The sequence below is a fragment of the Spermophilus citellus genome (assembly GCF_964194105.1).
Source record: "Spermophilus citellus genome assembly, contig: SCAFFOLD_196, whole genome shotgun sequence".
Classification (NCBI taxonomy): Eukaryota; Metazoa; Chordata; class Mammalia; order Rodentia; family Sciuridae; genus Spermophilus; species Spermophilus citellus.
This window is the reverse complement of record NW_027673166.1, coordinates 150580-169486: the sequence shown is the minus strand read 5'-3', so window position 1 is coordinate 169486 and position 18907 is coordinate 150580. Positions and strand designations below refer to the sequence as shown.

At 38.1% G+C, this 18907-nt stretch overlaps 1 protein-coding gene across 1 annotated transcript; it reads left to right on the top strand.

The window, feature by feature from the left end:
* Positions 1-13951: 13951 nt before the first annotated feature.
* LOC308640041 (chemokine-like protein TAFA-3) lies at positions 13952-16344 on the top strand (the record flags this gene model as incomplete). The annotated part of the gene is made up of 3 exons (XM_081312098.1): positions 13952-14273; positions 15233-15382; positions 16220-16344. The coding sequence occupies exons 1-3, from the start codon at positions 14159-14161 to the stop codon at positions 16342-16344; spliced, it is 390 nt and encodes a 129-aa protein (XP_081168224.1). The 5' UTR covers positions 13952-14158.
* Positions 16345-18907: the final 2563 nt, after the last annotated feature.

Sequence of the window (18907 nt, the reverse complement as noted above, 5' to 3'; positions counted from 1 at the left end):
TTTCATTATTCCTGCATTGCAAGTGGGAAAACTCAAATTGGAGAAGGCAAAGAGAGGTGATGGTTGATGGTTCTCCTGCTCCCCAGCAGTGCTGTGGCTGCAACAGGCTGTTAAACAGGTCACACCAACAAAGCCAGTTGGCTAGGGACACGGATCAGTGCCTCCAGCTAAGCCAAGCCAGTCAAGCTCCATTAGGTCCCTCTCAAAGTCTTGATCTCCCTAGGGGCTAAAGGAAATAGCTGGAACAAATCTCAAATGGGCGACATCCCTGAATCTGCCTGTTTCCCATTTTGTAAATGGTGCTCTCGATTCTCCAGTGTTGCGGTTCCCAGAGACCAGTTGGCCCAGCACCTCGGACACGGTGCCTACAACTCAGTGTCCATGGGAATACTGGGAGGATTCTTCGAGCTCTTCCTGGTCCCTGTCCTGGCTCCAATTCTTTCTGGGAAAGCAAAGCAGCCCCTGAGTCACCTGCTTCTCCTAAGCCACTGTCCTCGCCTTGGGCTCCCATCTCCACCCGCATGCCCAGACTCCATGGGGGCCGGACATTGCGGCCTCAGGTCCCAAGGTAGAGGCAGTGGCAGAACCCTAGGCAGAGAGGGTGGAAGGCGGAGACGGAGCGGGGCGGAGCCCGAGCACGCCCCGCCCCTCCGGATCTCCGCGCGTCTCCGCCAGCCACGCCCCTCCGGGCCACCAGGTGGGGCCTTCCCAGGGCTGCCCTCCGAGAAGCCTAGGCGGTGGAGGCTCGGGCGCTCAGCCTGGGTGAGCGAGCCCGGCGGAGAGGCGCGGCAACCCAGACTCCTGCTCTGCCCCATCCTGCCCGGGGGCTTCCAGGTCGGCCAGCGGGCGCTGCGCGTGGGCTGCCTGAGACACGTGGTTTCCTAGGCCCCGCTTTGGGTTTGGAAAAGTTTATGGTTTGGGTTACCGCAGAGGTGTACTCGGGAGGGCAGAAAGAGCTCGAATCGCCACCACCGCGGCCTTCACTGAAGCCGGGGCCCTTTCCTTGACGGTCGTCAGGATTCAATCTCTTTCGAATGGGTGCACACTGCAGAAGAGGCAAACCACGTATCACAGGCTTTCGCACCGCTCGGAAGCCACGCAGCACGCCGAGTGGCCGAGCCGCGGCTGGCACGCAGGTACGCGCCGATCAATACCTATAGAAATGATAAAAAGCATTTTTGTGAATTATAAAAAATATCAAATCAATAGTTTAGTAAAAAGATTGCTGCATATGAAATCATATAAACTTCCTATGACAAACTGTATATATAGGATAACATAGGGAAAAAGTATTCTGGTCACTAAAATTTTTGATACTAAAAATTTTCTCATTAAGAAAAGGTAATTAAATACATTTTACTGGTAAAATAATTAGACTTTGAACAATTTATTTTGAAATCATTTAAATAATATTTTGTAATTTTTCTTTACCTGCCAGGATTTAATATTTTGAGAAAAAGTGCCTATTTAATATTAGTTGAAGCCTGATATTTTACTGTTATATTCTTGAAATATATATATATATATATATATATATATATATATATCAGAAAATACATATCAACAAAAAAACTACAGTAACTTTCAGTCTGTCTTTCAAATTCTTCTATATTTTCTATAGCTGTTGTTAATTTTAAAAATGATATTCTGCCTATATATGGAATTGTGTTTGAGTACGTTCATGGGTTACTTCTTGTTCCTTTCTGACACGCTAAGATACATTGCTCAGGTATGACAACAGATTTGCCAAAGAGACTTAAAATCACTATTGAGAGAATAGAAGAATGTATAAATATAGAATATTTCAAATGTATAATAGCCATATTTTAATCAATACTAAATCTTCTCATGTAATTTTATGTATACTCTAAAACTGTGTCACAAAATGAAAAATGGATTTACTTAGCTTTTGCTCTTGATATATGGGTGCTATTTGGATAATAGTACTTGTGATTTATAAAAAACCTAATCAATTTATAAATAGCACACAAATCATCTCCTTCCTTGTAGGATCCAGTTTAATTTTTTGAGTGCTTAATTATTCAATGATGTGAGGGACTCTACAGGTCTTTTCTGTGGAATATTTTGGCTGAAATAACACTTTTAAAATAAGATATCTGGAAACAAATTTTAAGTAAAAAAATTTATTATACTTCACCAAACCTGAATGCTGGCCTGTTTTGCACTCTGGTTTGTGAAAAAAATAAAATGCCATATATATATATATATATATATATATCTCACAAACATTCAAGTTGAAATTTTAACTTATTTACATATTTAAGGTGTGAACTAAATATAGAGATCCAGATTTTCTATTATTACTTACTATACCTAAAATAAAAGTTTTTTATATTTATGCAGCTCTTCTGTGTCATGTACTTTTATATATGGTTTAAAATAGTCATGTGTTATTTAGTGATGGAATGTGTTCTCAGAATTGCATCATTAGGTGATTTAATCATTGTTCAAAAATTATAGAGTGTTCTTACACCTAGATGCTGTAGTCTACCATGCACCTAGGCTTTTCATAGAGCATGTTGTTTCTAGGCTACAAACTTACATAACATGCCTCTCTACTGAATACTTTAGGCAGTTTTAACAAAATCGTAGGTTGTCTAAACATACCTAAACATCAAAAAGTACAGTAAAATATGTTATTAAAGGTGAAATGGCATGCCTGTATAGAGTGTTTCCCATGAATACAGCTTGCATGACTGAAAGTTATACTGGGGAGTCATCCAGTAAGTGGTGAGTGAATTTGAAAACTGAGACATTACTGTGCACTTTTATAGACTTCATAAACACTTACATTTGGATTATACTGTTAATAAAAATATTTATTTCTTCTCTAACTTAATCTTAGCCTGCTGCAACATTTTTTACTTTACATATTTTTAAATTACTTTTGATTCTCTGAAAAACACTTAACAACACACAATGAATAGCTATGCAAAAAACGTTTTACATTCTTATTTTTAAGAATCTTTGTGTTTAATCTTTTTTAATTTAAAATGTTTTTATTTATTTAAGTTCACAAATGACACATTAGCCTAGGCCTACATTATCACTCTCTTTAGGTTAATGAGAGACATGGAGCTGTGGTTTCCTATGGTAACTTTTTTTCTGGTAGGACCTGCCTGAAGTTCTTCTCAAAAACATGTTAATGGTGATTTGCCTTGTTTGTTTCTCTTGTTATGCAATATTTGGTTGTAAGATAATGCCATATGAACACTCCTCTCTGTCAATTAAAAACCTTTCACTGTTGGGGTCCACATTTTCCAACTTTGTAAGGAGCTTGGTGAGTGTGTAAAAGCTTCTGCGATATCTTTTATTGTGAATCTTTGTGGAAGTTCTTTTTTATCACTTGAAATTAATTTTCTCTTGCCTCTTCTTCAGCTACCTATTCTTGTTTTAGTTTCCACTCCTCATTAGTCTATTTGTCAGGAATCATACCTCTAAGAGCTCCCAAAGATCATTCTTACCCATTCCCAAGTTAAAATTTATCATCTAAACTCCTATTTTGCTGATTATTCCAAATTCTTTCTTTGCAAATTCTTTAAAGTCACAGATGAACCTCTCACCTATCTTCTTCCAGATTCATTCATATATTCTTTAGTGATATCACCCTACACCCAAGCAATGTTCTTCATGCAGTCATAAATGTTGTAATGTTTCCAGAATGGCATCTGCATCTTCTCAGTGTCTTTCCCAGAAGCAGAAAAGCCTGGACAAGCATTTTCCTCAGTTACTTGGCCTCAAAAGAACTTATAACTCCTAGTTTACTGGTTGGATCAAAGATGTGGGGGTTAAAACATTTTGATATTGGGATGATGATCATCTGCAGAGGTAGGAAGTGCAGGTGCATTACAACAAGAAGCAAAATTGAATGTTATACTCCAAATAGCAGTTCTCCATTTCACTGGCATGGACATTTTGGAGGGCATCATGGAAGAGTATTTATCTGATCCATCTATGAGTTCTTATTGCTCCTATAGTACACTGGAAGTTTGTGTTTACTGATATGCTTGAAGGACCTATAGTTCTCACCATGACATCTTACAAAGGAATTCAATTTGTAGCCTGTTGCTGTGCCCCAGGCAAGACTGCTATCTTGTCTCTAGAAGCCTTGAAACGTGGATGGATTTGATCTCCTTATGCATGAGTATGTTCAGGCATTTATTTCCAAAACAGGAATATTTCATCTATACTGCACATTTGATATTTGATTATGTGTCTTGGTGAACTTATCTTTGGTTTAAACTTGATTAGAGATCTCTGTTCTTCCTGTACCTGAATGTTACTTAGAACAATGGGAAAGACTATCAACCTAATCTATTTTATATTCATTAATTATGTCTTCCCAGGAAACAATGGAATAGTTCACTTGTTAGACAATATAATTCAGAGAAAGATGTTGAACACATATGTAAATTGTGCAATGATGTGTAATAAAAAATGCTTTCAAAAAGTAACGTGTTTCTTTGCTTATTATCCTTCTATTTTTACTTAAATATTTTCATGGCTTTTAAAACAAAATTTGGGGTTGATACAAAGAAATAACAAGCTGCATTGCTGTCAGAATTAAAAGCAAGCAAATGTTTTTTTCCTCATTAATGAAACCAATATGCTCTAGTTGTGAGATATCAATTCACCTGCTCATAGTAGCCTTTAATTTTCCAATGATATTTTAATAAATATTTTCTTTAATAAAATACATTAAAAAATTAAATAGTTATTTTCCCTTATTGTTTACTTAAAAATACATAAACAGTCCTCTGTCTTTTCTTATTAATTTACCCAGAAGTAAAAACAGACTTCTGCCAGGTTTTTATTTTCATTTCAATATGAAACATGATCTATTTTTCTGAATAGCTTTTTTTTCCTCAGATATTATTTACAAGAGGAGATAACATGATTAATATGTGGATTTAATAACTTTCAATTCTCAGGTTTCATGAAGATTTGTGTATGCCTATATTATCATTGTTCTTTTACTTTGAAAAACTTTAATATATTGGGAATATAAAAAGATAGATTTGAATAAATTAATAATATCAATATTTCTTAGAAATTTGGATTGTATCAGAACAAACTAAGGAAATATAAGTGCCTTTAAATCATCATCATTGTGACTGTAAATCCATAAGAAAAATAATTTGGGCCCCACTCAGTATTATTAATGGGATAATATTTATATTTCATTAGAAATATTTGGCTTTTCTGGGTAATATAAAAATGCTTCTTTGGAATCATATGGAGTCACTCTTTACTTTTATAATAGTAATGTAGAGCATAGAAAGTGAAAAGCTCTCAAAAACCAGGACATATGCCTATTCTTTTTTAAAAATAAACCCATCTAATAAATTTACTCAAATCTGAAAGTCCATATCCTATTTTAGTTTTACTCTGGCTGTAGGACTTAACATATCATTGTATACCATATACCATACTTATGTGAATATTATTGACTAATTTCTCTCTATGATGTAAATTTCTTATGGAAACATATTTTTCTTTACTTCTTCAATGTGGAAAAACTGATTTAAGCAAAACACAACACACTGTTTATCAATACTCAGAGGGGACTCTGCAGACTTAGTCCAATTGCATGTTGGTATCAGAGCCATCAAGTGAAACCAGTGTAATCAAGCTCTAGATGGCACACACTTTACTTACACAAAGAGACAAGATGATACCAGCTTCAATAATGTAGCAGGTCTCTCCTGGCAGCCAACACAGGGCCAGTAGCTACCCAACTCCCTACTGCAGAATGACCCCATCCTCTTCTTGTAGAGGACAGATAGAGCGGTGTGGTTAGCCAAGTGCCACACAGTGCCCAGGCTTAAACAGAACAAAGATGCTCCTACTGCACTGAACTTGCAATTGGGGGACATAATCTCAAAAGACAATAAGCCCAGCACAAGCCCTGGGGCTCTTTACTCTTAGAAAGAATAGATGCCAGACTCAATTCTTCTGTATCTTAGTGAGGGGAAAAAACTGTATAGATGAGACTTCTTTTCTCAACAATGTGCATATGCAAAGAAAGGAATTATGTTCCACCCTTTGCACCATAGAGAAAAGTTAAGTCAAAATGAGTTATAGTGAAAACCTTAAAACTATAACACTTTTAGAAAAAGATGAAATATTTGTGTGACCTATTTTGTGGCACAATTTCTTAGATTTGGCTCATGCAGGGTGATTGATAAAATAGAAATTTCATCACAATAAAATTAAATTCTTTAAAATATACTATTAAGAGGATTGTAAAACAATACACAGACTAGGTGAATATATTAGCAAAATTTATAACTAATAAAGAACTGATATACAGAATCAAAATACAGACTTTTTTCAAATCTAAATTTTAATAAAATATCCCAATTTAAAAATGGAAAAAAAATTGACATATCACTTAAAAGCAACTGAAAATATACTCAATATCATTAGAAACTAAAGAAATATAATGAAGTCTTAATGCGATACCATTCCATATCATCAAAATAAGGTATAAAAAAATAACATATATCCAGTCCTCGTAAGGTTTTAGAACAATTGGAAAACAAATATGTTACTTCAATGTATTTAAAATAGTTTGACCATTTTTACAAATAATTTTGCAGTCTTATAAAGTAAGATTTATAAATTTTATATTACTTATGACCGAATTATCTCACTCCTCTATTACCCAAATGAAATAAAACTTATTTACACAAAACTTTTCATGGATATTTATGATTTATTTATTTTCATCTCAAAGAGTAAAGCATCAAGTATACTTCAGTAGCTAAAAAAACACAAACTTGTGCCTTTGCCGGAATACTATTCAGCAATACAAAGGAATAAACTACTAATATAGTAAATAACATGGATAATTATAGAATACTTTATGCTAATTTAAATGAGAAAGTCAATTTTGTTCAGAAGGCAACATGAGAATTTTTTATTAATTTGATTTTTCTTTAAGAACAAAATTACAGGATCAGGCAAAGATTGTGGTTATCATAGGTCAGTAGGCAGGTACCATTGAGCAGTAAATTATCATCGTGATGGACAGACAAAAGCACAGAGGAGGCTGAGTTACAAAGGTCTGTTCATCGTCATCAGGATTTCATCTCAAAGTATTACCAAAGCATCCCAGTACTAATGTTCTTTTTTCACATAGGCACAGGATGTACATAGTCACAATATATTTTACTGAAAGTTAGAGCCAAAGGTGATATTTTTATTCATTTGGAGATTTGAAATTTACTATTAACAAACAGTCTCATTTTTTAAAAAATTATGTACATTAATTTGGGACTATTTTGTTGAGTTTTTTGTTTTTGTTTTTGTTTTAATTTCAAATAGCATGGCTCACCTTACTCCTGTGCAAAGATTTCAGTGTGGCTTATGGAACCATCTTTAATAGAGACACATTTCATTTTGTGCCCTTGAAAGACTATTACAGAAAGGCCCCGTCTGTGAAAGGTTACTGATATTCTCTAAGTCAGCACACACACACACACAAAAATGATCAAACATAAAAACAAAATCCATTTGTGGATACAAAAAAATGAATTTTATAGACCATTAGAACCCTAGTTACTCACTTCTCAGCAGTGTTTTGAGGATTACTTGGTCATTATGAAATTTCAAAAAAAAATTTTTAAAAAGTTGAAATGGATACAATTTTGTAACATGGCTTTTCTCATAATTAAAAAAAATATTTAAATGATCCCTTATAAGAGTTGTAGTAGAAAATTTAACACACACAATAAAACAAGAGTTCAAGAGATTTTGCTTGCCTGGGATTTTGGTTATCGTAAATCTTATCACTAGACTTTTACCCTTAGAAAAGAACTCTTGTAAGACAGAAAGCTGATATTTCAAATTCCGGGGAAAGGTATATAATTTATTTGAATAGCTGAATTTGAGAAAAATTCCACAAGAATATAAATCTGAAAAATAACATTTACATGAAAATCAGAAGGCACATTTAAGAGCTATTCTAAATTTTTAATTTTAATAGACCTGCTTTTCCAGAATTTTATTTAAGGCGTATTATAATTTGTTCAACTGATAAAAAAATGTTAATGCCATATTTAGTTCATAAATGTAATTTTATAAGACTCTCAAAGTTCTTAGCAATAAATTTTTAAGCATATTCCTAACTTTTATTTGTATATAATGAAGCAATATACTGAGTGAACTCAAATTAAGTTTCTTTTTTTCTCTTTAAATTGATTCTATAAGGTTTTCTTTAAGATGATATTTATTTTATAACACTCAATACTTTACTAGGTGCTACATAAGCTGAGTTTAAAAAATAAATATTCAATTTAGCCTTTTTTGATAAATCCCACATGATGCACTCTTGCTTTATTATAAAATAGCTGATTTTATTAAAAATTGATATTTACTAGTGAAAGAATAGGAATTTTAAACAGAAGAACAAACTTATTTATTGTTCATAGGAATTCATACTAGTACAGCCATGATAAAGATAGTTTATAATTTTCTTACAAATTTAAATATAGTTTTAACGTGAAATTCAGAAATAACGCTTCTAGGTATTCACCAAACTGATTAAAAAACTTATTTACACGAAAACTTGAGTGTAATTGCTGATAGCAGTTTTATTTGTAATCACCAAAAACTAGAAACAAGTTAGATCTGTCTTTTAATAGGGTAAAAGATAAAATATAAAACAGCATCTTATGGACTTTAACAAAAATATATCAGTATTAATTGATATTGCAGCAATGTCAGTAATGGCTAATAAGTGTGTAATACAAATTAAAGATGTTTATTAATAGAAGAATATGGGTACAGAGTTTATAGAAATTCTCAGTACTTATTTAATTTTTTAAGATATAAGACTTCTTTAAAATAAAGATATTTATGAACAATTTAAGAGAAATATAAAATGCATACAATGTTAACTGAAAGCTCTTCAAGATGACACATAATTTTAGGTGGTATGGATCTTGTTAAAGTTTTTCAAAAGAATAAGATAGAGTAAGGATACTTAGTGTAGTATGTGATAACTTTTTCCATATTATTTTCTGAGTCAATGGAATCACAGGACATTTAGTTTAATTTTTGAATAAAAAGGTGAAACTGTAATTGTCTTCACAGAATCCTGATACAATACTTTAAATCAGGGGAAAAGATGTTATATCAAAAAATGTGCTTAATGAAGTTATCTAAAGAAAGAAAATCAATTTAAATTCAACTGGGTAAAAATAGATATTGACATTTAAAATCAGAAATAAATCCTTATAGAACTATGAATGTTTTTCTTAGGAAAAACTTGACTGCTCCACAAAAAATAAAGCCATTCAAGGAGAGTGAGGGTCTTTCTTTCATTAGATACCCTTGCTTTCTGTCGGCTAAAACCAAATATTAAATTGTTTATTAACATACAGGAGGAAAGAAAAATAAAAACATTATCACATTCATATTCATTTAAATAAAATTTTAAGTGGGATTTAATTATACACATTATAAATATTTAGATACAGAATTCTATGTCATGACATTGCTACCGAACTCTGTAGATATTGTACTAAGCATCTAATACAATGAACTTTATGCTTAAATTAGACAGCAACTACTAGTAACATAAAAGAAAGTGAAGTTGTCTTTTTCTTTTTTTAGATTTTCATACTGGTTAATTACAGCCAGATTTATTTTTCAGTATTAACCTGTATGAATAATTATTTCATTAAAATGCATTTATCTTAAAATATCACTTTGCTTCTATAATTTGCTTGTTCAGATAAAATCACCAAAACATTATTTTATGTGTTGTAAAGATAAGATGTATTAGAATTTTCATTTAAATTTCAAAAAGACCATTTCATGCAATTTGATTGTATTCTGTTAAATAGTCTAGAGAGATATTTGTCAGATCAGAACTTTTACTCTTCCCATGAACATGTTGAGCCCCATAGAGATAAACTGATGAGAATACATTATCTATTTATGATGTTCTTTTTGTATGGAAACTGTTATTCTATGAAAGAAGAAAATAACAAGTTTGTGTTAGGACCCCTATAGCTTCTCACAATAAAATTCAAACTAAATTTAATCTTATACTTAAAAAAATACTAATCCACTTGCTTACCTCAATATATTATTGGAAGCCATGGGTGAATTTAATCTTAGGGATGGTTGAAATCCATGTGCTAAAACTTTGGTAAAATTCTCTTTTCCTTTTTATTTTCCCCTTGTCTCTGCCTAATTGCTTTCATTCATAAATGCTGGCACTCTGAAAATCAAACAAAAACAAGACCTAGGACCATGGCCAGTTGCTCCTGGACTTTCTGTTCAGGACTTATAAACCAGAGAAGATTCTCCGTAAATCTGTGCCCAGGAATGATTCTACTGCCCCAGCTCATCACTGTTCTACACTGTGAATGAGGTGTTATAATTGTTCCAAATCTGGGCAGAACTCACTTCTGAAATCAGGAGTGAATATGAATATTTATATGAATAATTGCAAGCTTCAACAAGATCATTTGGTTGGAATAAAAACCAATTCCTAATATAAAAGAGGAAGGGGTTTAAGAGAATAATTGGAATAAAATAAGTGTGTATACATTGTATATAATAGCTACCAATTAGAATATCTTCATCAAAATTGCATTAGGACAGAATTACTAGTCTCACATTTAGAGAGTTTTCTTGAGAAATTGAATGTCTTATATAAAATGACTTGGTAATTTCAAGTGAATCTCCTTAGACATCAAATCCCATGAATGCCTGTATTCTAGTATTGCATATTTCCCTGTATTTGAGACATTTCTTTCATCCTTTTCTCACAAGTATCTTTTCTTCTACATCATTGTGAAAAATCACAAAAGAAATCTCGAAAATTTCAAAAGCTACATACCATTGGCTACAATGATCAATAAGAAGCTGACTTCTTACTAAATTGTGTCAGGTCCTACCTAGAATAACATTTAGATCACATATGTTAGTATGCCTTAACGGGTATAACTTATTATTTCTTTCCACTTCTGTCTACTTTTGGGACAAAGTCACAAAGTGTCACAGGTTAAGTGTTGTATCCATCATTTCATTATGCCAAGGACAGGATGTGAAGAGTATCATCTTGCAGATGAAAAACCTCCAAGCTTAGTTTCAGAAGAGGAGAGACCAGTGGTAGAGGGCATAGGAAAGAAGAACTGAAGGTATTATCTACAAAGGTATGTGAAAAACTGATGTAACAAAGCAGCAGAGATCTTGTACCTTCCTGGCAGGTCCTTTCAGAAAGATTACCTTGTGGAATCAGCTTACCTCTAACCTAATCACTCACTGCACAGTATTATGCTTTTGAAAGACTAGAAGCCTATGGGATGGATGAAATGGTGCTGTCACCTCTACTGGAATTTCTCTGTAATCTTACTTTTGATGGTGAAGAATTGGACTAATTTTCTTGGTGTTCAATATGCTGATACAACTTTATGGGAACTGGGATGTGGTATTCATAGAGATTTTCACAATGAAAAGTGGTAATTTTCAATGTCAGAAAGATTCATAGGAAAATGACTTGGAATAACCCATTTGATTTTTCATGTTACTGGGACTGGACATTTATATTCAAACATAAAAGATAGTTCTGTAACGTAAATTGATGAATTTTAAATTCACAAGAATTCTACTTAGAATGAGGATTAAATTAAGGAAATATATTTGTGCATAGGAAACTGTTAACTTAGTTTCCTTGGTTTAAAGCATTAACAAAAACAAAGTAAAAAGCTGCAGAGCCCATAAACATGTACTAAATGGGATATGAATTCAATTTTGCCATACATATTATGGTTCTGGTTTATAGAACATTATTTCAGAGGTTGGAGAAGTCTGAATTTCCCTTGGATAGTATCATAAATGAGCATAGTTTTTTTTTTATCACCAGTTTATAAAGTGTAATTGTTAAAGGTGTCAGGAATTCTTTATATTTATATCTGAGCAACTACATTAATAGTCTGTGTATATGAGGCAATGAGTAGGAATAAAGATGTAAAAAATAACTAATATGGGGTCTAAAGTTTCTAGGATATAAAATTATATGCAAAACTATAAAAGTGTTGTAGAAAGTATGGTCCACATCATAAAATACATAGAATGCTATTCTTACCCCCCCCAAATTATAACTAGTGGTGTTGCACACCTGTTAACCCAGCAACTCCCTGAGGCAGGAAGATGCAAGTTCGAGGTCATCCTCAGCAACATAAGGAGGCCTTAAGCAATTTAGCAAGACCCTTTCTCAAATCAAACAAACAAACAAACAATAAATAAATAAATAAATAAATATAAAAAGGGTGGGGCAGGGGATGTGGCTCAATGGTTAAGTGTCCCTGGGTTCAATCCCTGGTACAAAAAAGGAAAAAATAAATAGGGAGTAAAAAAGAAATTGGTAGAAAAATAAGTCATCTTCTTTCTCAGCCAACCATTTTTCCTTCTTAATGGCAAACAATGTTATTCCTGTTTTTTTTTCCATAGCTAATTTTTTGACATTTTTGTTTGGTGAGGTTTGGTTTGGTTTGGTGCTTTGTGTGTGTGTGTGTATGTGTGTATGTGTGTGTGTGTGCGCGCGCGCGCACACACGCTCGCAGTATTAGTGATTGAACTCAGGGCTACTCTATTGCCAGCTACTTTCTTGGCCCTTTTTATTTTTAATTATTTTTTTTTCTGAAATTGTCCTTTATTTTGTTGTACTAAAACTGATACAAAGTAACATTTTAGTACAGAACCTCCCAGGTTGTCAGATCCTGTATCTGCCTGCACACCACCCATCACAGCCCAATCTGCCTGCAATATAGAAAATCAACGTGTAACCAATGCCTCAAGAATGGTCTATAGTTTTTCTCAGTTGTCTGAGCTAGAAAACTTGTACCTGAAAAAGAAATGTCAGCATTGAGAACCAAAGCTTGTTTCTCTTTTGAAGTGCTGTGCAAGAAATCATATCCCTTTTTAAAAAAATATCAGTAATGGCTAAACTACAATCTCATTTCTAGAATTACAAAGAATAAAATCAAGTCAAAGACATGTTGGTATTAAATGAAATTTTAGGAACAGTATTAAAATATGGATCCTACACCAATGACATCGGAGCCTGGTATAGAACCTACTAACAGGACACTGCAGGACACACCATTTAAGGAATCTTCAGCCAGACTTATCTGGCCTCCGAAGTGCATGCCCTTTTTATTGTATTTTGAGACAAGCTCTCACTAAGTTGCCCTGGCTGACCTCCAACTTGCAATCCTGCCTCAGCCTCCAGAGTTGCGGAGATTTACAGGTACAGACCACCACATGTGGCTCCAGAGCTAGTTTATGCCTAACAAGCAGCATAAATAATCCCTCTCTTTTACACATTTTATACACATCGTCCCACATGTTGCTGCTCCCTCTTAACAGTGGATCATCATTGGAGATCACTGCATGCATCATTAAATAAAGCATTTTCCATTGTGTTTCCACAGCTGTTTGGAAGAGACTGCCCAGATTCTCTTCAAAGCATTTAGCCAGTCCTTCACTGGTGGCTGTTTGGGTTGTGTCCAGACTTTTTGAGTTTCCATTTGCTCATCTATAAAATAGGTAATAACTACCCTACTTTTTGGAATAGTCATGAAGGATTCAAGAGCATGCCTGGGTTAAGAACTAAAAAAAAATGGGAGTTAGCATGATTGTTCCTCCCACACCACAGCCCATTTTTTAAATTTTGGGGGGATACCAGGGATTGAACTCAGGGACACTCAACCACTGAGCCACATCCCTAGCCCTATTTAGTACTTTATTTAGAGACAGGGTCTCACTGAGTTGCTTAGCACCTCGCTTTTTGCCGAGGCTGGCTCTGAACTCTGGATGCTCGTGCCTCAGACTCGCAAGCAGCTGGAATTACAAGTGTGCCACTGTGCCCAGCTCTAAGACCCCTTTTAAATGTCACTTCCTCCTCAGGTCCTCCCTTCCTGCTCCCCTGTTCTCTGTGGCATCCATCGCTTCCTATAGTGACTTTGTGCCAGGCTTTGAGCTGCTTGGGGACAAGGTGGGCATCTTACCCACCCTTGCCTCCCAGAGGGCATAGCACAGAGAAGCAACTAGGGCTGGGCACTAGGAGAGCCCCTCCTGTCTGGAGCTATGCGAGGTGTGCCCTTCTCTCCACAGGATGAGTGAAAGGGCCGTGCAGAACTGGAACTCAGGCCATTGGCTGCTGGCACTGTGCTTGATGTGGCTGTGGACCCTCCTGGCCTTTGCTTCCTTGCAGCCTCCCACTGCCACAGGTTAGGGGGAGGCGGCAGGGACTGGGAAGGAGGTTTTCCAGCACACCTGGAAAACTGGATAACACCCCACCCTGTTCCACACAGCGAGCAGATCTCAGAGGCAAGGTAAAATCCATAGATTTCAGGGTTCTGACTCCTCCTTTGTTCATCACCCAGGCAACTGCTTCCTTCTGCTATCCCCACCAGGAGGATGCCTGGGCAGACCCACTGCTCCCTGTCCCTTCCAGGCCAGAAGGTGTTCTGCAGGGAGAGAGGCCCTCGGGTGGGGGCTTAAGTCTAGCCTCCTGGCCTAATTCTGGGGTTTTCCTTCTGGGATGGCTGAAGCCTATATAAGTGGATGATCCTCCCCACGCACTGTAAGCCCTGGGGCCCTTGCCCTCACCCTGAGAAAGCAGGGAGGTGGGGGCGGAACCTGGTGCCGGACTTCAGCTTTCTTCTGCTCAGACCCAGGGTCTGCCAAAGGGTGATGAGTGCGGCTTCACTGGGGAGGAACAGGAAGATTTCATCTGCTTCTTTCTCCCCTGCCATTGGATTTTTTCTGTGTGTGATGCTGGGGATCGAACCCAGGACTTGATGCTGCTGGGCATGTGGTCCATCAGTGAGCTAAAACCAAAGCCCTGGAAATCTCTTAAATAACCTTCCCCCAGCCAGGTGTAGTGGTGCACACCTGTAATCCCAGTGACTTCCGAGGCTGCGGCAAGTTGAAGCCAGCCTCAGCAACTGAGCAAGACCCTGTCTCCCAATAAAATATAAAGGGCTGGGGGTGCGGCTCAGTGGTAGAGGTCTTCTGGTTTCAATCCCTAGTAGTTCCCACCCAACACACACAAACAAGAAAGGAAGGAAGGAAAGGCCTTCTCCCTAGCAGGTAGAAGCAGCTCAAGGACCAGCAGGTGGGTGGGAGGGGAGCAGGGCTGGAGGCCTGGGCTGGGGACCTGATCTGATGTGGCTGGCCCCATCAGTCTTTGTAAAACAGGGCACCTGTGAGGTGATCGCTTCTCACTGCTGCTGCCACAGGAACCACATCGAGGAGCACTCCCAGACCATAAAATGCTCCTGCTTTTCCAGCCAGGTGGCTGGCACTATGCGGGCAAAGCCCTCCTGTGAGGATGGTGAGTGAGAAGCTAGGCCCTGGTCAGTGAGACTCTGAGCAGAGAGATAAGGAGGTCTGGTTGGGCCTTTTCATCTTCTGGGGATCCAATTTCATACCCATCTCAGGGCTTTCATGATCAGAGTCTCAAATGATGGGGCACCCTCTGGGGGACAGGAGGGCAGATATGACTATCTCTGTGTTATAGACAAGGAAAGCTCTTGTTGTGTGCTGTCCCTCACTGCCCAGCCCACACCGACAGACAAGTTCCCTCATACTTTAGGCTTTCTGCCACACACAGCCTTTCAGACGTGGGCTCTTCACCTACTGCTCTCTCCCCAGCCTCTTCCACATGCTCTACTCTCAACCCTGCCTTTACATGAACACTTGTGTTCCTTCACAACACCCTTTCCCACCTACCCACTCTGGCTTCTGTTCTCATGCTTAAGTGGCATCTGAGTAACCATGCCCAGTGTGATCACATGCATGCCAGCTTGTGCCCTCCTGGTCTGTGGACCTCTGCACATCGTGCATAGTAGCTCACACACACCAAGCTGAAGATTGGTACCTCTGTGCCAATGACATGATTGCCTCAGAGACAACTTCACCTACCTCCTTTCCCCCTCAATGTCTTTGGTGAGATGCTGGGACCTGTAGGATTAAAGTTGGTAGGGCTATGTTCCCAGGCCTCAACATTTCTTTCTCTCTGGGCATCCCAGAGTAGGCAGAAGACAAGGGAAACACGGGATTCCATGCCAGGGGTGTGTGGAAATGTGTACCTCATTCACAGACCCCCCCTTGACTGCTGACTGTGCTTGCAGAGAGCTTAGAGCTGCACTCCTGCCTCCTGCCCCAATAGCCTCTATCATCCTGCAGAGGTGGTGGTGTCAGATGGAGCTCTGCCTGCCAGGGAAGGAGTGTAAGGTGCTCCCAGGCCTGTCGGGATGGAGCTGCAGCAGTGGACACAAAGTCAAAACCCACTAAGGTATCCAGGTGGACACCTCATTCTACTCCTCTTCTTCCTCTTTCACCTGGGGCAGCCAAGGGGGCACAGGAGCCTTGGGGATCCAGGATGGCATGACCCAAGGTGGTATCTGTGAGCAGTGAGATACTCACTGCATCCCCAGGTGGTCCTTCCATGTACAGTCAGACTCTGAGGACTGGTGTTAGGGCTCTGGATGAGAAATCCAGGAGTGTCTTTCTGGCAGATCTTTTGATGGTCCATATGCCTTGTTTTCTCTTCTTTGCCTATAGTGAGTTTGCTTCTGGAAAACATCAAGTCTATACAAACAAAGTGGGGAATTGGGGAAGCTATCTAGATAATTCAGGGAGGAGTCTCTCCTCCTACCTGAATTCCAGGTATAGTAGTCACTCTGCCCAACACTTCTCCATGGACTGTCCCCCCATTCCCACAATTCTAAACTCCAAACAGTTCATACCTCCCTTCCTCTAGTCAAATTGCTATGTCTGCTGTGACAGCACCCAAGAGGATTATTATTTTCATGGTTTGTTGCCTATCCCATGAAACAAGGGGTAATTAAAATTTTATTAAAGTTGTTAGCAATTCCATGCATGTCATGGTTAATTAGTTGCATCTCTTTGTCATCACCATTTGTACAGATGAGTGACATTGTGGGGCAAGCCAAGGCACTGCCTTCTACATTCCATGCCCATCACCACACACATCGAACAGGCAAACAAACAATAAGAGAAAGAAAGGCAGCCTCAACAGTTTTGAAGAAAGCAACAATTTTCCCAGAGCACAGAACAAATGGAGCAGGGAGTTTGACTAGATATAGAGCATCTTATCTGTAGGCAGAGAAAGGAGACAGCCATTCTGAATATACCTTAGCCTAGATGAGAGTGAGACCCACCACAGAGCTTGTGACATTTGTCACCACATTATATGTTTAGGTTTGTAGCCCATAAAGCCTACACTGTGCTTGCAATTTGTACAGTAACATGGAAGCAAATAATGGGTAAATCATGCCTGATTTATGTTTGCATGATCCAGCTGGGCCACTTTTGCAGCCTGGACTGCTTCAGGAGCAAGGGACCAGCAGCGATGTGACCTGTGTATCCTGGAGAGTCTCTGGCACAATGGAATGGATCCACCTTGTCTTCTATTGTTTGCTGTTTAGGTCACACGATAGCTCTTAGGGATCACAGCCTGGACAGGAGAAGCTTGATTGAGCCTTGGACTGAAGAATGGCATCCAGTCATCACCCAGCAAATTTAGAAATTCAGTTACCTGGACTCATGCTTCATGTCAAATTCAGCATTAACTCTCTTGATTTTAATCAAGTCTCTAAGCAGATATGGATGGATCTCCAACCACATATCTTGAAGACTGTGCTCTGCTAGAGACAAAGAAGTTCAAGACCCAATTCCTGCCCTTAAGGAATATCCGGTTGGGCTGGGGAATTGAAGACAGATAATTTAGGTCATTGAGAGTCTTTGGCACCATGACTTCTGAACCACCTGCTGAGGGCATAATAGGAGTTTGGGGATAAAATTTTCGAAGCTCTTTGGCTACTCCCTGGTCACAAGGCACAAAGATGAGAATTCACAATCAGCACCTTTCCATCCATCCTGATTCCATGGTAAACTGCTAACAAGTTGAAGGAAAGCTTTCTTCCTTATGCCAGGCCAGTAATCTCTCATTTAGATGGGATTGGATTGACTTGGGGAAGGAAAGCAATGAAGCATCTGTGGAGTCACAGCATGTTTGAGCTGTTTGTTGGGTATGGAATGCACAGGTCATTAGAATCAGCCTCATCCAAGCACCTCATGTTTCTGTTCATTTGCTTATTGTAACAGATAAGAAAGCTGGATGTGGTGGCGCATACCTAATCCCAGCAACTCTGAGACTGAGGCAGGAGGATCACAAGTTTGAGGACAGCCTGGAAAATTTAGCAAGTCCTTGTCTCAAAATAAAAAGAGCTGTCGGTGTAACTCAATGGTAGAGTACTTGCCTAGTATATGTGAGAGGTCAGGGTTTGATCCCCAGTATTACCGAGAGAGAGAGAGAGAGAGAGAGAGAGAGAGAGAGAGAGAGAGAGAGAGAGAGAGAAAGAAACTGAGCCCCAGAATGCTGAGGTTGAGATGATTATCCCATGAGCTCACAGCCTGGTCTCTCAAATCTCTAAGACTGCAGCCTTTCACTAGTGTGGACATTGGAATTCCAACCTAGACCTTCCTTATTACACCTGACCCTGTAAAGCATTGGCTGGACAGTAGCAACATATTTCTTGGAATATGCTAGACACTTTGACCAAGTTTACTGTTCTCCTATCTGCAATAAACCAGAATCTTTACACACCAGGATGTAGAGTCACTTTGTCTCCACTCTGCCCTAAGCCCCCCAAATTCCAAATAGGCTCCATGATAACACAGAGGTCACTCAGCCCACTTGCAGTGGGGGTGCTTGGTTGGCATCCCCATTGCCTGCTCTGACCCGTCTCTTTTGTGGTCTTTAGCCTGTGATGCTCTCAGAAGTTCTGGTTCCAGGAGAAAGTCTGGGAGGAGTGTAGGGCTGGACAAAGTC